At 44.1% G+C, this 24,858-nt stretch overlaps 1 protein-coding gene across 2 annotated transcripts in view; it reads right to left on the bottom strand.

Annotated features, from left to right (window-relative positions):
• Nucleotides 1–24,858, bottom strand: part of col27a1b (collagen, type XXVII, alpha 1b) — a 605,111-nt gene that overhangs the window by 160,668 nt on the left and 419,585 nt on the right. For both annotated transcript variants that reach the window (XM_078550110.1, XM_078550108.1), the window contains exons 29-31: nt 5,186–5,239; nt 4,456–4,500; nt 4,270–4,314 (exon numbers count right to left, since the gene is read on the bottom strand). In XM_078550110.1, coding sequence (XP_078406236.1) covers nt 4,270–4,314; nt 4,456–4,500; nt 5,186–5,239 — 144 coding nt within the window. The remainder of the gene's footprint in view (nt 1–4,269; nt 4,315–4,455; nt 4,501–5,185; nt 5,240–24,858) is intronic.

The following is a 24,858-nucleotide window of genomic DNA, read 5'->3' as shown; positions in this document are numbered from 1 at the left end:
GTCTGTATATCACTGTGCTGCCGCCACCTCTGCTGGGTCAATCCTACCAATGGGACAGGACATATCCAGGAATGATGATGGAAGTCTCTGGGACATTGGCTGCACAGTGCGATTCTGAGGGTGACTATGTCAGGCTGTTGCTTGCCTAATGTGTGGGACAGCTCTCCCAATTTTGGACAAAGTCCCCAGGTTTTAGTGAGGAGAACTCTGCAGAATTCATTGGGCAGGGTGTGTCTTCATGGGTCCGAATCCTGAGTCTAGGTCAGTGCCAGGTGGTCCATCCTGTTTTATCCTTATAATATTTTGCCTTAGCCGTTTGGTACAACTGAGCGGCTGGCTGGGCCATTTCAGAGGGCAGTTAAGAGTCAACCACATTCATGTTGATCACATATAGGCCAGACTGGGTAAGTACACTGGGTTTCCTGTTCTAAAGGGCATTAGTGAATCAAAAGAGTTCTTACAACAATCTAGTAGTTACATGGTCGCATCACTGGTACTGATTTTTCATTCCAGATTTATTTAATCAACAGAATTTAACTTCTCCAGCTGCAGTGATGGAATCTGAGCTCATGTCTCTGGGTCACTAGTCCAGGCCTCTGACTTACTGGTCCAGGAACTTAACTACGATGCTGCCATACACCAGAGCAGACTTTGTTGGTATAGCAATCAACAACAAAATCTGTGACTGATTTTATTTTTCTGCCTCATTGCGGAGGTGTGGAAGCCAACTAGAGCTCATGATCTGCCAACTGGGCTGAAATCACTAAGTTCCAAAGAGGCCAATGATTGAACCCAGCATCCCTGTGACGTAGTGCCATATCAGTTGGTGATTTTCCCCAATGAACAGCTCGCGAGCAGTATGGGGGCACTGCAGAACAAACAGGTTATTGAAGTTGACTTACTTTCCCTTCTTCTGATCATTTGCCTCTCTCCCTAGAAGGTATGCGAGTGTTTGAGGAGTTGGTGGGGATGGGGGTGGGGGTTGGTGGATAGCAGGGGGACGGTTTGTGTTTTATGGCTTCCAGGAAAGCAATCTCTCAATGTTTGAACTTCCCAGTTCCAGGTGGAGGCCCATATATCATGTTGAAGATTTAATTTGCTTCTAATTGGCCATTTGTATTTAATCAAGAATTTTTGCCTCAGTGGATGAAATTCCAAAGATATATTCTTCAATAAGGGTCACATCTATGAACAGTTACACACACTAAACAGCAGCAAAGAGAAATGATTGCACAATATTCAGCACCATTCGCGACTCCTCAGATACTGAAGCAGTCCATATCCAAATGCAGCAAGACCTGGACAATATCCAGGCTTGCGCTGACAAGTGGCAAGTAACATTCGTGCCACGCAAGTGCCAGCCAAGACTCTCAACATGAGAGAATATAGCCATCGCCTCTTGATGTTCAATGGCATTACCATCACTGAATCCCCCACTATCAACATCCTGGGATTACCATTGACCACAAACTGAACTGGACTAGCCATATGAATGCTGTGGCTACAACAGCAGGTCAGAGGCTAGGAACCCTGCAGCAAGTGACTCACCTCCTGACTCCCCAAAGCCTGTCCACCATCTACAAGGCACAAGTCAGGAGTGTGATGGAATACTCCCCACTTGCCTGGATGAGTGCAGCTCCCACAACACTCAAGAGGCTTGACACCATCCAGGACAAAGCAGCCCACTTGATTGTCACCACATCTGCAAACATTCACTCGCTCCACCACCGACACAGTAGCAGCAGTGTATACCATCTACAAGATGCACTGCAGTAACTTGCCAAGGCTCCTTCGACAGCAACTTCCAAACCCACAACCACTACCATCTAGAAGGACAAGGGCAGCAGATAGTTAGGAAAACCACCACCTGCAAATTTCCCTCCAAGTCATTCACCCATCCTGATTTGGAAATATGTCGCCATTCCTTCACTGTTGCTGGGTCAAAATCCTGGAACTTCCTCCCTAACAGCACTGGGGGTGTACCTACACCACATGGACTGCAGCGGTTCAAGAAGGCAGCTTGCCACCACCTTCTCAAGGGCAATTCAGGATGGGCAATAAATGCTGGCCTAGCCAGCAACGCCCACATGCCATGAACAAATAGAAAAAAAAGGTGTGGATTAAATTAAGGCCTAGAAATTGGATCAGCCCAAAGCCACCACCTGATATGGCACTATTAAGCCACAAAGATCCCGAGCTCGATCATTGGTCTGTCTCGAACTTACTGATTTCAGCCCAGTAGGCGGATCGTGAGCTATAATTGGCCTTTGCACCTCCGCAATGGGGCAGAAAAATAAAATCAGCCATAGATTTTGTTCTTGAATGCTATGCCAGAAAAGTCTGCTTTGGTGTACGGCAGCATCGTGGCTAAGCTCCTAGGCCAGTAAGTCAGGGGCCTGGACTAATGACCCAGAGACATAAGCTCAGATTCCATCGATGCAGCCGGAGAATTTAAATTTGAGATGCAGCGAGTGCCGCACGTGCCTAACGAGGCCAGCAACAAAACCAGACCAAGTTGATCTGCCGGCTTCGTTTGTTTGTTGCTAGAGAATTATGGTCAGCAGCCGCGGCCCCAGAGACAGCTTGGCAGTCGAGAGGGACAGTGAGATCGGCCAGCTGGGACCCCAGCTCTGGCTAATCACGAGAGGAGTGAATGCAGGCAGATCACAGTCTCAATATGGAACCAAGAAATAAGAAAGAACTTGCATTTGCACAACCTCAGTGCATACCAAGCAATTTACAGCCAATGAAGTGCTTCTTTTTGAAGTGCAATCACTGTTGTATTTTAGAAAATGTAGCAACCACTTTGTGCACAGCAAGCTCCCACAATCTGTAAAGTAATAACGACCAGATAATCTGTTTTATTGATGTTGGCTGAGCGATACAATCTTAAATTCTTTCATGAGATGTGGGCATCACTGGCAAGGCCAGCATTTGTTGGCCATCCCTAATTTCCCTTGAACTGAGCGGCTTGCTAAGGGCTCAGAGGGCATTTAAGAGCCAACAACATTGCTATGGATCTGGAATCCCATGTCGGCTAGACCAGGTAAAGCCAGCAGATTTCCTTCCCTAAAGGACATTAGTGAACCAGGCGGGTTTTTATGACAATTGATGTTAATTGTCATGGTCACTATTACTGAAACTAGCTTTTATATTCCAGATTTATTCATTGAATTCCACCAACTGCCATGACCAGGACATGGAGGAGCTTCAAAATAGCGCCATGGAATCTTTTTAGAGACACCACCTCCAACAGTGCAGTACTCCCTCACTACTGCACTGGAATGTTAGCCTAGTATATGTGCTCAACTCTCGGTAGTGGGACTTGAGCCCACAACCTTCTGACAAGATTGCTACTCTGAACCAAGGATGGCTCTTGAGGAGCATTTTACTCCTTTTGGTTCCACATTCAGGTAAATATAAAACTCTTCCCCAATTGGTGGCACTCTGCAGCGGTCTCTTTAAGGAACATCTGGTTTTCTAGCTGTGCCCTGGAGAAAGGTGAATGAAACATGGGCAGTGCAATCCAATTTGGCAAAGGGACCTGAAGTAGGTGTTTAACCTCTGATTTGCATCTGCAGTGGGCCTAAAGTCACTAAAGTACTTTAATCTCTATGACAAGTAGCACACGTCTGGTCTGAAAAGAACGTACATATGCCATATTGGAACCTGCCGCATCTGTTTCTTACCTGGGAAACGCGCAATGAGATTATCAGTCGGGCTCACAATGTAGCTCACTTACACTTGCTAGAAGCTACACATATTCATATGCAGGGACCTGTCCTCCAAGGGCAAAGCGATTATGTCTAGACATAGCTCCTTTCTTGAATAAACAAAAGCATGGGAGACCTGGTGCATTTGCCATGGCAACATCTCAACCAATCAGCATCCCTTTTCCTATGCAGTATAAATTGTTGTCCCTTCGTAACTTGACATACTTGCGTCTGTCCTGATGAGTGCAACATGAAAAGCTTCAACACGATGTCTCTTTTTTCAGCAATACTCAAGTTCTGTACTTCCAAGCGGTTATTAGTCAAAATAATTGTTCTCCTAACAGCTTACTCTGTGGTTTTGTTTTGTTAAAGGAAGAACTTTTGATGTATGTTTCAGTGTGTTTGCTGAGGACAGTTAAATCTTAGGGAAGTTTTGTTACTGAAATTAATTTGCTTCTAAACATGTTATTCAAAAGCATTCCAACATTTCAAAACATTCAGGCATTGACTCGATGGGCTAAATGGCCTCCTGTGCCATAATGACTATATGACTTACTGGAAATCCTGATGCTCCTGTGCCTCCTGGTTCCCCTCTTTTACCCTGTAAATAAATGGAAGGGTTTAATGATCAGGGTGTCAGAAATGTGACTCATATGTTAAAGTGCTTGCCAGAAAAGAATTTACATATTTTACATAGTAAATAAAAAATATAACATTGGGCCGAATCTTTGGTTTTACATACCCTCTGTCCATCTGGTCCAGTCCGACCTGGTTCCCCTAGAGATCCCTGTCGGAAAAAGAAACTATATTTTAAAAAATTAAAATGATTACTTCAGGCAATCAGAGCATAAATAGCTCAGCGACTTTGGAGCGATGGCCTATTTATCCGCTAACCCTAAGTTGGCAACCATTGGACTGAATAGAAAATCTCTTTATTTAGGTTAATCCTCATTAGAAGTACTACTAACATTCATGCGCGAATAAATGATTGGTTGCGGATTATTTCCATAAACATGTGTGTAACTTAATGCAACATGGAAATTAAACATTAATTTCAATAAATTTTATCAGTTACTTCAAAAACACTGAAGAAAGTCAAAACTGAAATACTGCTCGTAGCATATGAAATCTTTTCGCAGAAACAACACGGCTCACAAAGTAATTCAATAAACAGCCTTGCTTCATCGCTTTCATGTACCACTCAGTTTTAAGAGCAGGTCCCCTTTACCTGGAAATTAGCTTGGGAATGGCTGCGTGTAATCTAACTCAGGGACTGAAAACTTACTTTTGGAAACTTACTTTTGAAGCTAATGCGTAAATAGTAAAAACAAATCAAACAAATATTTGACTTTTTTATTAACTCTACTTTGAAGTTAAATTACTAAGTGAACAATTTTTCGCAGTTCCAAAATAAAGGAACATTGCCTTTAGTCTGGGCTCCCATCTTCTCTACCCGACTCCCGGTTACATACCTTGATACCTGATGAACCCGGCTCCCCTGTAGGACCATCGGAACCTCTTGCACCCTGAAAGACAGAGCAGATGATTTGAACAGCAGGTGTCTCTCTCGCACTTCTCCCAACTTTTAGCCTCAGCGCAGAGTTGGTGCTGCACTGGGATTCTTCCTGCCTGTATCCCCATTTCTATAATTTTCTGGCTTATTCACTTGCTAATTTTTTTTTTTGCTGTTTTTGTTCTCTCATATCCTCCCTCTTTCCCCCCGCCCCCCCACTCCACAAACCCTGCACTCACTGAATTTTCTGGTATTAATGGAAGTTATTGGCTCTCTGGGTAACAGATTTTTCATTCTGTGGCCTGTCTGAATGATTAATCCTTCTAAAGACATCAGTGAAGACTTGCATCAAAATTAGAGCATTGTACAACAAGAAATACACTTCCTGAAAAAAGAATGTGAATAAGGACTCTGTGATTGAAAACATTTCTTTAGTTTATAAAGTATATGTACTAATATTCAGGGATTGTAAATTACAAAAAAGTATTTTTGATAATTGCATAGACAAAAGAAAATGCATATTTTACATTCAGTGCACAGAAAGTTCAAACAACTGCACATACTTCCACTAAACAACCACAGGGTCATCTACAGTTCCTGTGTCTCCTGGCTTCCAGCATATGTTTTGTATTGTTTTTGTTATATAGAATGAAAGGCACAGTTTTATTTCTTGAATATTGCTGAAAAGAGAGATATGCTGCTGCAGCTTTTTGTCTTGCACTCAGCAGGGCAAACGCAAGATTTTCAAATGATTACAACAATTTATACTACAGGAGAAAAGGGGTGCTTGATTGGTTGGCAAGTGGGCTCTGATTGGCTGAGGCCTTACCATGGAGAAAGCAACGGGAAACTATAGGCTCCCCAAACTCCCAGGTAATTTCAAAAAGGTGCAAAGCTTGAGTTTGTTCCATTTGTTTGCAGGGACCGGATTAATCCTTATGGATGTACGTTGCGTATAGAAAGGGTAAATGAACCACATTACGGGCTCGACTAATTATGTTAAATTGGTAGTTAGTGTGACTATTAGCGCACTCAGGGTTGTTCAGCAAGTGCTGCCTAATTGCAGAATCGCATCTAACAACAGGCGTTTTGCAAGGGCAAGATGGTTGATTTTTTTTCTCCTGAACGTGCTGCATTTTTTAAGATGGTGTATTCTACTTGTCTTTAAAGGTTCTAGTTTGTTTTTTAAAAAACACAGTGCAGAGCGCAGGGCCAAGATCCAGCAGTTAAAATTTGATGAGATGGTTAATATGCAGAGGAAATTCCAGTCTTTCACTTCCATTAAACTTGATTTCTCCTGGAACTCTGTCCTGGGTCGCTGTTGCTTTTCAGTCCCTGCTTCTGGGAAGGGTAATCCATTAAACTCCAGGACCAAACAATGTGCTGCTTGATAATGGTATATAATGGTTAAGTAGATAGAGATTGAAAACCAAAACTGTTTCCTACTTATATACTGCATTAATTGACTGAACGATTTTGGGTTTGAGTAGTTGATAGGGAAATTCTTGAAAGCTAATGGTTGCTGCAAAGTGACATTTGGCAATAAAAACGTTTCCCAAGTGGCTACAAACAATATCTAACCAACATCAAACTGTTAGAAATTAAGGTCACATTTCAATACCAAATGGCAGAATCTCTGGAATTCTCTGTCCCAGAGAGGCATTCTCGGCTCCATTGCTGAATACATTTAAGGCTGGGATAGACAGGTTTTTGGTCTCTCAGGGAATGAAGGGATATGGGGAGCGGGCAGGAAAATGGAGTTGAAGCCCAAGATCAGCCATGATCATATTGAATTTCAGAGCAGGTTTGAGGAGCCACATGGTCTACTCTTCCTCCTATTTCTCACTTTCTTGAGATTTCCCTGTGGAAATCGCCATCAGGCTCAAATTGGGGTCAGAAACCCGCACTGTGTGGGAAACAGTCACTCATTGTGACTTTCCTCAGAGCGGCCAGAGGGCAGGCTCACCATCCAATTAAGAGTGTGGGTGGGCTCTCGAAGTTGGAGGGCCAATCAGAGCCTTCCAGCTTGAGAGAAACAGCAGGAATGCCATGGGAGGTAAGTGAGAGAGACAGGAGGCTACAAAATGGAGGCACTCTCTCTCCTACATTTTAAAAGCTTTAAACTAGAATTGGCCTTTCTAGCTGTGCCATCACTGTGGAGCAGGGTTGTTGTTGGGGGCGGGTGGGGAGAGAGAATACCCCTTTACAGGGCAGCTTGCAGCTGCTGCAGCCAGGCATGCAGGGAGGTGTTGCCCGGCTCCCCTGTCTGCCGCGGGGAGGCTGCCTCAAGGCAGCAAAATTGTACCCCTGCCACCTCTGGGAATGTGGAGAACAACTGGACAATTCTCCATGAACAGGCTCTAACAGGCCTTCAGTTGGGTTAATTGTCCACCTGTCGCTTGTGGGCAAGTAGCCCTGCTGCCATTCCTCCTGCCTCTGGAAAAGTGGACCGGGGGTGGAGGGCAGGGTGGCAGTGGGTGGCAGAATGGAACTGGTGACTGGCATGCTGGCGGTGTAGAATTCCGCATTCGCCCTCCACCGTGCCCACAGCTGGTGGGATCTAAATGTCCAGCCTGAAGTGTCTACACGCTCTGATGCCAGCAGTAATTTTATTGACTGCCCCAAGCTAAATTATAAAATAATCAACATGAACACTTCCCATATTAATCACAGAGTGGATAACAATAGCAGAACTTCAGTAATTAGACATAACTTACACTTAATGAAAGTTTGTGGCAGTGTTTGATCTTTCTCCTTAAATAAACTTAATTGCATGAGAGACAGGTGCTGGTGTTGGAAAGACAGGATTCAAAATACTTCCCAACTTAGACCATGTTACCGGTGAAGGGAAAGAGTTAACTAGATTAATCTGACTGCAGCTCTCCCATGGAGATGATGAGTATCCCGTATTTTACAAATCAGCACCATCAGAATCTTTACTCATCATCACTCAAGATAGCCGGATACAATTTAATTGCACTAATCACAATTCATTTAAGAAACGAATACATTGCAATGCAAGTATACATCACATGAGCAATTAGACAGTTGGGGTCAAAAATATGTCTGTAAGTATAGGAACAAGAGCTGTTAATTGGAAGAAACAAGTTCCAGATTTATTTAAAATGGTCCAATATCTGCTGAAAGCCTCATTCGTGCCTGACTACCCCTTAGACTTGACTATTCCAACGGACTCCTGGCTGGTCTCTTACAGTAAACTTGAGGTCATCCAAACTCCACTGCCTGTGTATTAACTTGTACCAAATCCCATTCCCCTGTCACCCCTGCGCTGCTGACTTACATTAGCTCCCAGTCAAGCAATGTCTTGATTTTAAAATTCTCATTGTTTCCAAATCCCTCAGTGGCCTCGCCCCTCCCTATCTCTGTAATCTCCTCCAGCTCCGCAACCCTCCGACCCCTTCTCTAATTGTGCCCTCTCGAGCATCCCCGATTTTAATTGCCCCACCACTGGTGGACGTGCCTTTAGTTGCCTTTGTCCTAAGCTCTGGTTTATCCTCTCTAAACCTCTCCGCCTCACTATCTCACTTTCCTCCTTTAAGACACTCCTTAAAAGCTGCCTCTTTGGCCAAGCTTTTAGACATCTGACCTAATATCTCCTTACGTGGCTCAGTGTCATATTATGTTTAATAATGCTCCTGTGAAACGACTGGGACATTGCATTACATTAAAGGTGCAATATAAATATGTTGCTGTTAAAAAAAAGTGGAGAGAGGAATTTGGTACAAGCTCATGATGCTCCAAATGGAAACGTGGTGAAGGTCATTTCTATTCTATAATGCTCAGGTGAAGATTTTTGCATCCCAGCTGCATGAAGCCTGAGCTTATCCCACCGTTTGCATTGATCATTATGTCTGTTGTATTGAGCAGTTTGCCTAGGGCGCTGTATTGCTCTCTGTGTGGGACAAAGTCACTGCTTGCTGGCCTCTCACTGTCTGACTGCAGCTAGCACTGTGACTGCATCACGATTTGATTACCTTGCGAACCTACTGCATGCAGTCCTGGTGAGTGTGCCAGCTCTATAGGCTTACTGTGTAATTTCACTCTGCAAACATGGCTTCTCAACAGCTACAACAACAACTTATATTTATGTAGCAACCTTAACTTAATGAAACGTTCCAAGATGCTTCACAGGAGCACGATAAAGCAAAGTATGATGTTGATCCACATAAGGAGATATTAAGTCAGATGACCAAAAGCTTAGTCAAAGAGGCAGGTTTTAAGGAGTGTCTTAAAGGAGGAAAGTGAGGTAGAGAGGCGTGGGGAGGGAGCTCAGGGCCTAGACAACTGAAGCTATAGCCACCAATTGTGGTGTGGTCAAAGCCGGGGATGCTCAAGAGGTCAGAATTAGACAAACCCAGATATCTCAGAGGTTTCTGGGGCTGAAGGAAATTACAGAGATGGAGATCTCATTACAATAAGGATCTGAAGAAGATGTTGGATTGACTGTCACAGATAACATTAAACTGTTATCTGGATTGACGAAGGCAGAGTTCAACATATGAGCATAAGTGGCGTATTCAGCAACTGGAGGCAAGCTGTCTGAGGTAAACATTGTAAATGTATTGTTACTTTAAATAGAAGTGTTAACATTAACAGTGTCGAGAGTCCAATGTAACCTCCAACATATAAAGGGTAGAGCTGGAACGTTCGCAACACCATTGTGTAAACAATCACTATAATCATATAAAGCAGATGTTAAAAGAGCTAAGAAAGATTCTCCAAATGCCCAAGATATTGAGATAAAAATCATAACCATTTAACGATGTAAAAACTGAATTGTTTGAGATCGCTTGTGTGATTTTATTTGCGCAATTTTCCATAAAACAATCAGGCTGGGCCTTGGGGCACTTGAATGTGCAGACACTTTTAGTCCCAAGCTCGGCAAAATTAACGTGCAAAGATTTACTGAGCAAGACTGACTCTGAATAGAAGGTTAACTGTTGACAAGAGGTTCACATATCCTAAAATACACTTCCTGAACATAAACACCACAGGAATACTGGTCCGGTCAACAGAAACAAATATAGCACTGTGAACACACAATGCAAAGAATCTGAAAGTGAAAGGGGTATTTTAAACTTACAAATTGGGCTGTAAACAGGGGAGTTTATACAGATGTCATCTTATGGGCTTCGCAGGACAAGTTCTGGTGACACTTCCACCACAACTTAAACTCACTTTCAGTAAAGTCTTTGGGAGGTGGTGCCTGTAGCAAAGCTCAGCTGGCCCACTGCTGGTAAACACCAGCTCTCTTTTTGGTGGGCATGTGGAATGGGAAAGTGGGAGTAGACATATATGGAGTAAAGAACAATGTTATGCACGTGGTCCTCAACATTACTATGATGAGCAGTCATGGTAGATCCACAGCTTGACATTAAATATGTGTAATGTAGAAGCCTGATGGTTCTGCTTTGCATTAAGCTCAATTATTGTATCTTCTATATGGAATGTACGAAAAGAATTAAACGGACAAACTCAATGGAAGAGAAACTGCCAGATTTACAGAGGAAATTATGCGGGGGAAAAAAACCATCTTTGTATTCTTGGCAAGTGTGATCAAACGATACAGCCAGAAATACAGAGACAAACATAAGGGACATGTCAGACTGATGAAACAAGGCCAACTCAGTAACAAACTGTTTCTTTATAATACTGTGCATGCGATCACTGCTGATTTCAAAATGAAGATATATGGAAGGTAGGATAGATGAAAAATAGCACAAGGCAGCAAGATTGTAGATGATGACAGTGAAACCTGAGGTATCTTAAATCTCTAATGTCCCTGACTTAGTGTGCACCAAGTCCCATATTCCTATCATCTCCGTGACTGTTAACCTACATTGGTTCCTGTTTAAGGAACTTTTTGATTTTAAAATTCTCATCCTTCTTGTCAAGCCTCTCCATGGCTTCACCTCTCCCTATCTCTATGATCTCCTCCAGCTGCACCACCCTCCGAGATATCTGCACTCCTCTAATTCTGGCTTCCTGAGCATCCCTGGTATTAGTCACACCATCATTGGTGGCTGTGCCTCCTGTTTCCTAGCCCTGAAGCTCTAGAATTCCCTCCACATGCCTCTCCGCCTCGCCACCTCCCTTTTCTCCTTTAAGACACTCCTTAAAACCTACATCTTTGACCAAGCTTCTGGTCATTTGGCCTAATATCACCTTATGTAGCTTTTAGTGTCAGACTTTGTTCCTGTGATGCTCCTGTGAAGCACCTTGGGACATTTTATTATGTTAAAGGCGCTATATAAATGAAAATTTGCTATCATTGTGGAGTAACAAATTTAAGATTTCTGCTGTGTTTTGATTTCTAATGACTTCTGGAATTTTTTCCCATAAGCAACACAAATAAATTCTTCTTAAATAATCTGTAAGCTGCATGGTTATCAAAATGAGGAGTGTTTAGGACACAAATACATTTAATATTTTCTGCACTATAGGTCCGTGTTAAAAATGCACCGTTTGTGACTGGGATGGGAGGTTCACTCAGTGACCTCGTGGACCTTAATTTTCTGCAGACCCCTGTGTCTTCCTGATAGGCTGGTTGATGGGCGAGACTCGTCATTCGCGATATACATTTGTCAAGTCAGCCCCTAAACATAGGAACAGGAGGAGGTCATTCAGCCCCTTGAACCTGTACCGCCTCTCAGTGAGATCCAAGCAGAGCCATACCCTAACTCCACCCGCCCACCATGGCTCTATATCCCTTAATGCCCTTGGGCTAGCAACAATCTATCGGTCTCAGATTTCCTGAGTACTCGAGCTAGCATCCACGGCTTTTTGTAGGACAGGGTTCCACACCTTTGCATAGGAGACGTGTCTCATAACATCTCTGCTGAATGGTTTGGTTCTGCTTTTCAGGTTGCGTCCCCTTGCCAAAGACTCTTGCACCAGTGGGGAAATGTGTTTCTCTCTACCTAACCTAGCAATTCCTTTTAAAGGCCTAGAGATCTCAACCAAATCACCCCTTAACATCAGTCTGAGCTGTTCCCAGGTCAGCCGCCACAAAGCTCGTGTGCAAGATGAAGGTGCTGACAGACTACCACAACAAAGGCCGCTTGTCACAGAACCTCTACAAATCAGCCAGGGCACAGATTTTCCCAGTGTCTCTCCAACAGGCCATTTGCAGGCTTGCCTGCAGAAAAATTCTGTGATTTTCAACAAAAATAGCAAAAGCTATATTCCTGCCTGAATGCAATCCTTATGAACGAGGCTGCTATGCCTTCGCCATTCAACCACAGCAGCTAATTTCCCTTTCCCATACTAGCCATCCTTCTGTCTGCCCTGCACGAGGCAGCTTAATTGGTGTCAATCAGTGTCTCATTATGAGCAGTTGTGGACGGTGAATGTGCAGACAGTGGTAATTTGGCTCGGTTGAGTGGAGCTCATGTTACTTAAAACCCTGACTGGATATCAGAAAAATAATTTTTATCCACTGGCCTGTGAAAAAATCTAAACTAATCATATTTGGGCGTTTAATACACCGGAGGGGTTGGAGCAGCAGCTGTACTAGTTATGAAACACACCCATTTTAAATTTCAATAAAATAATAGTCAAAAATTCAAACCTGAGTTCAAATCATTGGCCTACGCTGACATTTTCACCTGGAATTTCATTGCATGGCTAGTTCTCTACCTGACCTGGGCATTTGATACTGTACCAAAAGAACTGCTGGGATTGTTGAAGGGAGGGATTACAGGATTCCAGGGGCCATATGTGTGACTTTTCCAAAAAGTCGGGGTGATTGCCCATTTTTCACTGTAATTTAAGGCTTGTTAATAAAATCGCATGAACACAATTTGTGTTTCTTCACAATACACTCTAGCGCTACTGATCCTTTAACACTTTAGCTGACAAGCTATGGACACAGCTAGCATAAGTGCTGGAACATTTGTTAATCATCTGAGTCAGAAGGTTGTGAACTTATGTCCCACTCTAGAGACTTGAGCACAAAAATGCAGGCTGACACTCCAGTGCAGTACTGAGAGACTACAGCACTGTCAGAGGTGCGGTCTTCTGGATGAGACATTGAACTGAGGCCCTATCTGCCCTCTCAGGTGAAGGTAAAAGATCCCATGGCCACTATTTTGAAGATGAGCAGGGGAGTCCTGGTCAGTATTTACCCCTCAATCAACATCACAAAAAACAGATTATCTGGACGTTATCACACTTCTGTTTGTGGGATCTTGCTGTGTGTAAAGTGGCTGCCATTTTTCCTACATTATCACAGTGACTACGATTTTAAAAAAGTATTTAATTTACTGCAAAGCTCCTTCGGATGTCCTGAGGTCCTGAAGGGCGCTATAGAAATGCAAGTCTTTCTTTTTCTTTAGCTGTGGGTTACAACATTTTCGAAGATAACGGCAGCTACACAGAAAAGACCAATCTAGTTTCAATGACCCGCGTATGCCTAAAAACTCAGTATCAGGGAAAAGGAGCAGGTTTGAATTGCAGGAGGACGACCCTCAAACACATGAAAGACATATCAAGTCACTGACAGTGTAACATCTTGCCAAGTAATTGCAAGAGATGGCAAGAGATCTAAAAAAGCCTGCAAAACATGAAGTGCAGTACAAGGATAACGCGTGAATATGACTGAAAAGGAGCAGCACAGGATGTATCTGGACATGAAAGAAAGTACAAGTTATTACTGTACTGAGATTGATTCTTTGTAATTGAACAGGGTATATTTAGACATGAAGGAAAGTATTAGTTGCTAAAGAACATGCAAAGTAAAACCCCAGCGATATGAAGTTTTGATACAACTGAGTGGCTTGCTTGGTCAGCCCAGATGGGCAGCTGAAGAGTTAACCATACCGGTGAGGGCTGACCGGGTAAGGATGGCAAATCAAGGGGGAGAATTTTCTCCCCGTCTTGGGGGGGGTGAGCAGGAGTAGGCGTGGGTGGGCGCGCAGCCGATCGCCGCCTGCAATTGGCAGCGCGCCGCCAATTTACCTGGGCGAGTCAATTAAGGCCCCTCCCAACGTGACGTGCACCTGGAAGTGCTGTGTGCTCCTTGTGCGGGTGGGGGGGGAAGAGCGAGAGTCAGGGCCTGCGCTCTTTCGTGCGTGCACGACAAAGAGCGCAGAAATCTCCCCGAGGCGCAGAGCTGCCTCAGGGAGATTAGTTTGACTGTCAAAAATTTTAATAAAGGAAAAAAAAAATGTTTTAAGACATGTCCCCTCATGTGACAGTGTCACATGAGCTGGGACATGTCAATGAACTGTAATAAAAAAGTTTTATTCAATTTGTAAACACTTCATGAAACCGCATCCTGCCCTGTGGATGAGGTTACATGATAAATGCGAAGGCTGCATGGGCTCTTCGTCTGCCTGCCAACCTTAAGGTTGGACGGGCAGCTCAGTTAATTACTTTAATTAGTTTTTAAATGGCCTTAATAGGCTTTTGACAGTTCGGTGGGCATGCAGCTGACTCCGGTGCGCGCCCGCCGAACTGAAGATCGGAATGACGCGCGGTGACATCGGGACGCACGCCCGACATCACTGCCCGTCATTTTACACGTCAGCGAGCAGGGCCTGCCCCCACAGCCGAACAGTAGATTCTGGCCAAGAGGCTGATAGATTTTTGGGTACTAAGGGATCTGTGGACAGTGCAGGAGGGTGTAGCTGTGGTAGGTGATCAGCCATGATCTTGTTGAATGGCAGAGCAGGCTTGAAAGTCCAAGTGGCCTAATCCAGCTCCTATTTCTTATGGTCTTGTGATTGAAGGTCTATCTGTCCATGGTGGCACAAAGTAGGGGGGGTGGGCATGAACAGGGCCAGGATCAGAGGAATGGAAAGTTCGGGGAGTGGGGTGGGAGTGGATGTAGGGTTGGAGGAGGTTAGAGATAGAGAGGTGGGAGGCCTTGAAGGATTTAAACACAAGGACGTAAACTATGAATTTGTGGCTTTGGGGGAATGTGAACTAATACAGTCCTGTGAGGTGCTGGGCAAGTGGGATAGGCTATGGGCAGCAGAATGTAGTGGTGACCTTTGCTGTTACTGACAGTACAATGTGGATGGCAAGCTTGACACAGACCGTTACATACCCTGTGGTTGCTATGTTCTCTAATGCACACCATGCCTCCTCTCCTCCTGCCCGTCACACTGCAAGAAAGATTCGCTTATTCTAGATCTGGTTTGGATTAAAATAATGACTTTTCAATTATCCTCCACAGCTGTGTGATTCTGCATATTTGTTTTCGTTATAAAACCCTTATCAACATTGTTACAGGAAAAATGGGCTTTTGTGCCCTCAATTTTTTCCACATGTCCTGAAACCCTTTTAGGAAGGTTAGATTTCTTTGGAGTTGTGCAATGGACAAGCGACTAGTCTGTTCGAGCTCTCTACCAACATCTTCCCTTTTTTCCAACATTATCTAAAAGAGGTTTCCCAGTGGCTGGAGAGATTGCCTTGCATTGAAAAGGCCGAAAACACCAAGAGAGGTATCAATTTTAACAAATAGACGGTTTTAAAAATATCTTCCAATGTTCTCAATGGGACAGGTATAGAAAAGGTTGCAGTCAGCTCTGCAATAGCCTTCCGGGGCTGAGACCTTTCAGTCAGTAATCACTCTGCTCTCTCTTCCTCAGCCCCAGCGCAGGTGAGGAGAACCACAAACGTAGATGTCAAATACATGATAGGCATCTTTATGATTTAGTTGGGCAAGTTTCTGCCCATTAACTGAAAATGAAATGTATTAAATTTACTAAACCTGACATGCTTTATTAAATATTAGTGAAGGAAGTAGTGCATTCCTGAATTACTTCCAGTAACTATCACATTAGCGCCTCATTGCCTCTGCTGGGCTGCTCAGAACTTGGCAATGAAAATAGATTTAAAATAATAACTTAATCTCACTGTTGCTTGAACAGCAGTCTCCATCCTAAGAAACATTTTTAATCAAAGATTACTCAAACATGAACATTTTCACGGTTAGCTTTTTAGCTGAGAACTTAATGTTGCTTTAGCAGATACTGCTGTGAAGCGATTTCAAAAGCTTTTTGTTTTCAAAGTCCACGTAACTTGTTTTTACCCTGTGCAGATGAGAGATGGGTTATCTATTCTAGACAGAGCGGCCTTCACTCTTTGAACGAAAGCATTCTTCACATATCGTGGATAAGCTAAGCCATGCAATCTGGAAAATTCATAAGGTTGTCAGTCTTTTCTTTAAATAAATTTATGGTTGTGGCTATGCTTCCTACATTCTCTAACTATGTCCCCTTGAGTGGCCATCCCATGTGGTTCAAGTGGAAGTTGCATTCAGTGTCAGCATTAACAAAGCCACAGACCTCATAAGAGCATACGAACTGGGAGAGTAGACCATATGTCCCCTTGAGTCTGCTCTGCTATTCAATCCGATGGTGGCTGATCTTTGACCTCAACTCCACTTTCCCTCCTGCTACCCGTATCCCTTGATTTCCTCGAGAGGCTAAATATCTATCTCGGCCTTGAATATTCTCAGCGATGGAGCATCCACAACCTTCTGTGGCTGAGAATTCCAAAGATTCACAACCCTCTGAGTTAAAAAAAATTCTATTCATCTCAGTCCTAAAGGATTGACCCCTTACCCCGAGACTGTGCCCCCATGTTCTAGATTCCCCAAAGAGGGGAAACAACATCTCAGTGTCTACCCTGTTAAGCCTATTGCATGTTTCAATGAGATTCTTCTAAACTCCAGAGAGTATAAACCCGGTTTACTCAGTTTCTCATCATCGGACAATCCTCATCCCAGGGACCAATCCACTGAACCCTTGCTTCACTGCCTCCAATTCAGGTACATCCTTCCTCGTTATTACAATGGTAAAGGCAAGAATATTGAAGCTATATCAACCTAGACCAAGGCAAAGCCATAGCAATTTTAATACTCCCTCAATGTCTTAATTCTGCACTGCCAAATACATTTCCAAAAAGCTGCAGGAGGGCTGGAGCATGAAATCATAGGTTTGAAACCTTATCGCAGAATATTTATGTAACTACAGTTCAAAAAATAGGATGAATGGCTGCATTCCTTGATTCCTACTGTCAGCCCATGGCTCAGTTGCTTGCCTCTGAGTCAAAAGGTTCTGGGTTCAAGTCCTCTCAATCCCTACTCCATAATTTGAGCACAAAATACTAGGCTGACACTCCAGTGTGGTACTGGAGGAGTACTGCACTGTTGAAACTCTTTTGAGTTATCAACAGTCACAGATTGCAACTCTTTTGAGTACAATCACAGTTCTTGGTTTCCGGGAGTGGGACATGAACCCACAACCCTCTGATTCAAAGGCAAGGGTGCTATGAACTGAGCCACAGCTGACACCTCAAAAATTCTTTCGAGTTATCAACAGTCACAGATTGCAACTCTTTTGAGTACAATCACAGTTCTTGGTTTCCAGGAGTGGGACATGAACCCACAACCTTCTGATTCAAAGGCGAGAGTGCTATGGACTGAGCCACAGCTGACACCTGCTGTCTTTCAGATGAGATATTAAACTAATGCCCCATCTGCCTGCTCAGGCACATATAAAAGATCCTATGGCACTCAGATGGAGACTAAACACTGGCATGGTCTGATTGAGCTATTTCTCTGCTGTAAACCCTACATATTTTGAAGAGGAGCAGATGAGTTACCTTGGTCAATATTTAACCCTCCAACAACATGACAAAACAGATTATCTGGTCATTATAGCATTGCTGTTTGTGGGAGCTTGCTGTGCACATATTGGCCATGTTTCCTACATTGCAACACTTCAAACAGCACTTCATTGGTAGTGAAGTGCTTTGATCCTTCTAGCAGTTGTGAAAAGTGCTGTATAAATGTAGGTATTTCTTTATGATGATTAATCTATGATTAGACATTGCACCAAGGGAGGCTGATAATCAGCAATCTCTTGTGATTAAGTATCTATGCAAGGGACAGCAGCTGCACTGTGCTGAGTTGAGTGAGTGATGTAAACATGGCTGACCATCAGCAACCATTAAAAACACAATTGTGGAGTTTAAATTACAGGTTTGAATGCTTCCTCTTACAAAGCAAGATGGATCAAATCCCAGATGATTTTGGGTTAACAGCTCTTTCCTCTGTCTGTGCTGGCTGACTACAGATGGCTATCCACCCTGATGGTTTGACGTTTCGGCTCCAGAGTAAGTGGGCACTTTCATTGCCTTTGTGTTTGGTGCATTTTATGGGTCAGTTAACAGGAAATGTTGGAGTCGTAGGCGTAATGATTCACGCAATGCCTGTAATAATTCACTCAGTTTCCCACTCACATAATGGTATGACAGGAACCATGGCAATGCAACTCTCTCATTGGACAGAACGTCAGTTCACAAGATCTCAGTGTACTGCAAGTTTCATGATGATACCTTGAAATTGGTCTAACAAAACCTCGTAGGACCATAGGAATATACAGCATGGAAGGAAGCCATTCGGCCCATAGTGTCTGCGTCAGCCAACAGGGAGCATCCAACCTTATCCCACTTTCCAGCTCTCATTTTGTAGCCTTGCAGGTTACAGCACTTCAAAGGAACATCCAAGTACTTCTTAAATGTGATGAGGGTCTCTACCACCCTTTCAAATAGTGAGTTCCAGATCCCCATCACCCTCTGGGTGAAAAGGTTTCCCCTCAAATACTCTCTTAACCACCTGCAAGTTACCTTAAGTCTATGCCCACTGGCTATGGACCCCTACATTAAGGAGAATAGATCCTTCCTATCTACTCTATCTAGGTCCCTCGTGATTTTATACACTTCAATTAAATCGCCCTTCAGCCTCCTCTATTCCAAAGAAAACTACCCCAGCCTATCCATCTTTCCTCATAACTAAAATTCTCCAGTCCAGCAACATCTTTGCAAATCTCCTCTGTACCCTCTTGAGTGCAAACACCTCCTCCCCATAGTGGGGTGGACATTTTTTTCTCATGCCTTGTCTTTTCCACAGTTTCAAGGTGTTTACTGGTTTTGTGTCCTGGTTATGATGAGCTTGTAAGGCAGCGTCCTCAGAGAAAGTGAAAAATAACTCTAGCAACATCGATACACTTTAATATTGCAGAGAGTGTTATGTACAAGTAACCTTGTGAGGAACTGTGGCTACATGTTCTATGCAGTGCCAGGGAACAATATTTGGTAACATTTTTGAGTTCCGTGCAATGTAGGTCTTGCGCCAGGGTCAAATGCAAAGTGTTTATAAATTTAGAATGAAATAGAAAAAGATCATGGAAAAATAAAAGCAGTCAAGGAGAGCTGAGAGAGAAGGCACACACTGCATCCAAACTGTGCCAGCGTGGGAACTGAACATTAATCTAAAAGTAGTTGTGACGCAAGTGCTGTGGAATTATCAAGTAGGTGTCAGCCTTAGTTCAATGGTTAGCAATCTAGCCTCAGAGTCAGAAGGTCATGGGTTCATGCTCCTTGATAGGGACTTCAGCACCTAATCTAGGTTGACCTATTGCTTTCATTAAAAATAACTGCACGGTAACTGGAATTTATTTTTTATTCATTTACAGGATGAGTGTTGCTGGCTAGGCCAGTATTTCTTGCCCAACCCTAATTGTCCATGATAAGATGATGGTGAGCTGCCTTCTTGAAGCACTGCAGTCCATGTGGTGTAGGTACACCCACAGTGCTGTTAGGAAGGCAGTTCCAGGATTTTGACCCAGCGACAGTGAAGGAACGACGATATATTTCCAAGTCAGGATGGTGTGTGGCTTGGAGGGGAGCCTCCAGGTGGTGATGTTCCCATCTATCTGCTGCTTTTGTCCTTCTAGATGGTACCAGTCCTGGGTTTGGAAGGTGCTACCTAAGGAGCCTTGGTGAGTTTCTGCACTGCATCTTGTAGCTGGTACACACAGCTGCCACTGTCTGTTGGTGGTGGAGCGAGTGACTGTTTGTGGAAGGGGTGTGAATCAAGTGGGCTGCTTTGTCCTGGGCAGTGTGGAGCTTCTTGATTGTTGTGGGAGCTGCACTCATCCAGGCAAGTGGAGAGTATTCCATCACATTCCTGACTTGTGCCTTGTAGATGGTGGACAGGCTTTGGGGAGTCAGGAGGTGAGTTACTCGCTGCAGGATTCCTAGCCTCTGACCTGCTCTGCTCTTGTAGCCACTGTATTTATATGGCTAGTCCAGTTCAGTTTCTGGTCAATGGTAACTCCCAGGATGTTTAAAATCACAAGTTTGAGTACTGACCATGAGTATCCTGAAACAGGATAGTTCAAATCTCCAAAGAGCTGAAGCCCTTGCACTGATCTTTCCCCTTTGTGTCTCTTTGGTTTTCTACTCTTCAGCATGTCTGCAATTCCATCTTAACAAGAGAATTCCAGCTTTCAACAATTGGTGCCATTTTAACAAATGTTCCCCTTGATGAAGGGCTGATGTCCTGCCCTCTTCTCCCAGATGGTAGAGGCAGCCCCTTCTTGTATAAACACTTCCTGAACACTTCCGAGCAGTCGCTTGACTATTCTAACAAGATAGCTACTGCTGCCAGTATCTCATGACACTTTGTTAGAGGTACCACCATTCTTGGCACAATCCCACTTGTCCCAAGATAAATGTTGATGTGCATGTATTTTTCGATGTGGTGTATGCACCATGTTATCATACAACGTACCTTGCTGTTTGATGTCTAAATTATCCACATATGGTATGCAGACTTTCTTTTCTTAGTGATCTAGGACTATTATGTAGCAGGGCCCAGACACCACCATCACCATCCCTGGGTATGTCCTGTCCCATGGGTAGGACAGACCCAGAAGAGGTGGCGGCACTGTGGTATACAGTCGGGAGGGAGTTGCCTTGGGAGTCCTCAGCATCGACTCTGGACCAAATGAAGTCTCATGGCATCAGGTCAAACATGGGCAAGGAAACCTCCTGCTGATTACCACGTACTGCCCCACCTCCCCCACCCCCCCACCCCCCCTCCACCCCCCCACCCCCCACCCCCACCCGCAGCCGATGAATCAGTGCCCCTCCATGTTGAAAACCATTTGGAGGAAGCACTCAGGGTGGCAAGGGAGCAGAATGTACTCTGGGTGGGGGACTTCAATGTCCATCACCAAGAGTGGCTCGGTAGCACCACTACTGACCGAGCTGGCCGAGTCTTAAAGGACATAGCTGCTTGACTCGGTCTGCAGCAGGTGGTGAGGGAACCAACAAGAGGGAAAAACATACTTGATCTCATCCTCACCAACCTGCCTGCAGCAGATGCATCTGTCCCTGACAGTATTGGTAGTTGTGACCACCGCACAGTCCTTGTGGAGATGAAATCCCGCCTTCACATTGAGGATACCTTTCATCGTGTTGTGTGGTACTACCACCATGCTAAATGGGATGGATTTAGAACAGATCTGGCAACTCAAGACTGGGCAACCATGAGGCACTGTGGGTCATCAGCAACAGCAGAATTGTACTCAAATACAATCTGTAACCTCATGACCCGGCATATCCTTCACACTGCCATTGCCATAAAGCCAGGGGATCAACCCTGGTTCAATAAAGAGTGCAGGAGGGCATGACAGGAGCAGCACCAGGCATTCCTAAAAATGAGGTGTCAACCTGGTGAAGCTACAACACAGGACTACTTGCGTGCCAAACAGCATAAGCAGCAAGTGATAGACAGAGCTAAGTGATCCTACAACCAACGGATCAGATCTAAGCTCTGTAGCCCTGCCATATCCAATCGTGAATAGTGGTGGACAATTAAACAACTCACTGGAGGAGGTGATTCCACAAATATCCCCATCCTCAATGATGCGGGAGCCCAGCTGCAAAAGATAAGGCTGAAGTATTTGCAGCAATCTTCAGCCAGAAGTGCTGAGTGGATGATCCATCTAGGCATCTTCCAGAGATCCCCAGCATCACAGATGCCAGACCAGCCAATTTGATTCATTCCATGTGATATTAAGAAATGGCTGAAGGCACTGGAAACTGCAAAGGATATGAAACCTGACAATATTCCAGCAATAGTACTGAAGACTTGTGTTCCAGAACTTGTCCCACCCGTAGCCAAGCTGTTCCAATACAGCTACGACGCTGGCATCTACTTGGCATGGAAAAATGCCCAGGTAGGTCCTGTACACAAAAAGCAGTGTCCTATGCTCAACTATTTTCAGCAGCTTCTTCAATGACCTTCCTTCCATCATATGGTCAGAAGCGGGGGTGTTCGCTGATGATTGCACGTTCAGCACAATTCACGACGACTCAGGTAGTGAAGCAGTCTATGTCCAAATGCAGCAAGACCTGGACAATATCTAGTCTTCGGCTGACAAGTGGCAAGTAACATTCGTGCCACACAAGTGTCAGGCAATGACCATCTCCAACAAGAGAGAATCTGATCATCATCCCTTGACATTCAATGGCATTACCATTGCTGAATCCCCCACTATCAACAACCTGGGGGTTACCATTGACCAGAAACTGAACTGAACTAGCCATATAAATACTGTGGCCACAATAGCAGGTCAGAGGCTTGGAATCCTGCGACGAGTAACTCATCTCCTATCTCCCCAAAGTCTGCCACCAACTATGAGGTACAAGTCAGGAGTGTGATGGAATAATCTCCACTTGCTTGGATGACAGCAGCTCCCACAACACTCAAGAAGCTTGACACCAACCAGGACAATGCAGCTTGACCAATGCTTGATTGGCACCCCATCCACAAACATTCGTTCCCTCCACCCTCGATGCACAGTGGCAGCAGTGTGTACCCTCTACAAGATGTACTTCAGGAACTCACAAAGGCTCCTTCAACAGCACCTTCCAAACCTAGGACTGCTACCATCTAGAAGGAGAAGGACAGCAGACACATGGGAACACCACCACCTGGGAGTTTCCCTCCAAGCCACTCACCATCCTGACTTGGAAATATATCGCTGTTCCTTCACTGTCACTGGGTCAAAATCCTGGAACTCCCCCCTTAACAGCACTGTGGGTGTACCTACACCACATGGACTGCAGCGGTTCAAGGAGGCAGCTCACCACCAACTTCTAAAGGGCAGTTAGGGATGGGCAATAAATGGTGGCCTAGCCAGTGACGCGCAAATCCCATGAACAAATAAAAAAAAAGATTTTAGGTTTTCCTCGGTATATTATTAGAATTGTTCTTATATCTACAGGGAACATTCCCAAGGCATGTGCCTCATCACTCATTTTCCTCAACTACAGTACATAAGAACATAACAAAAAGGAACAGGAGTAGACCATTCGGCCCCTCAAGCCTGCTATGCCATTCAATAAATCATGGCTGATTTTCTTGTGTTTTGATTTCCATATTCCCATCTATCCCTGATAACCTTTGATTCCATTGCCTAACAAGAATCTATCTAACTCTGCCTTAAAAATATTCAATGCCCTCGCCTCCATCACCTTCTGAGGCAGAGAGTTCCAAAGTCGCACAACCCTCAGAAAAATTTTCTCCTCATCTCTGTCCTAAAAGGGCAACCCCTAATTTTAAAACAGTGCCCCCTAGTTCTGGACTCACCCACAGGAGGAAACATCCTTATCGGCGTCCACTTTGTCAAGGCCGTTCAGGATCTTGTATACTTCAATCAAATCACCCTTCACTCTTCTAAACTCCAGTGGAAACAAGCCCAGTCTGTCCAACCTTTCCTCATAAGACAACCCACTCATTCCAGGTATCAATTTAGTAAACCTCCTCTGAACTGCCTCCAATGCATTTACATCCTTCCTTAAGTAAGGAGACCAAAACTGCACACAGTATTCGAGGTACGGTCTCACCAATGCCCTGTATAACTGAAGCATAACATCCTTACTTTTATGTTCAATCCCTCTCATGATAAAGGATAGCATTCCATTAGCCTTCTTAATTACTTGCTGTCCCTGCATTCTAATCTTTTGTGACTCATGTACTAGAACATTTAGATCCCTCTACACCTCAGAATTATGCAGCCGTTCTCCATTTGAGTAATACACTGCTTTTTTGTTCTTCCTGCCAAAGTGAACAGCTTCACATTGTCCCACATTAAACTCCATTTGCCAGATCTTTGCCCGCTCACTCAACCTATCTATATCCATCTGCAACCTCCTCATATCTTCTTCACAACATATTTTCCTACCTACCTTTGTGCCATCTGCAAATTTAGCTACCATGTCTTCACTTCCCTCATCTAAGTCATTGATGTAAATCGTAAAAAGTTGAGGATCCAGCACAGACCCCTGTGGGACTCCACTCGTCACAACCTACCAATCCAAAAAAGATCCATTTATGCATACTCTCTGCTTTCTGCCAGCCAGCCAATCTTCTATCCATACTAATATCTTACTCCTTACGCCATGCGCTTTTATTTTTCATAATAACCTTTGATGTGGCACCTTATCAAATGCCTTCTGGAAATCCAAGTACAGTACGTCTACAAGGCTCCTCTTTATCCACCGTATATGTTACTCCTTCAAAAAACTCCAATAAATTGGTTAAACATGATTTCCCTTTCACAAAACCATGCTGACTCTTCCCAATTGCCTTGAGCTCTTCTAAGTGCCCAGCTATAACCTCTTTAATGATCGATTCTAATAACTTCCCCACTACAGACATCGAGCTAACTGGCCTATAGTTTCCTGTGTTCTGCCTCCTTCCTTTCTTGAATAGAGGGGTTATATTTGCTACTTTCCAATCTG

Source organism: Cetorhinus maximus, chromosome 10 (genome assembly GCF_964194155.1).
Source record: "Cetorhinus maximus chromosome 10, sCetMax3.hap1.1, whole genome shotgun sequence".
In the NCBI taxonomy this organism is placed as follows: domain Eukaryota; kingdom Metazoa; phylum Chordata; class Chondrichthyes; order Lamniformes; family Cetorhinidae; genus Cetorhinus; species Cetorhinus maximus.
This window is presented reverse-complemented; position numbering and strand designations above follow the sequence as displayed.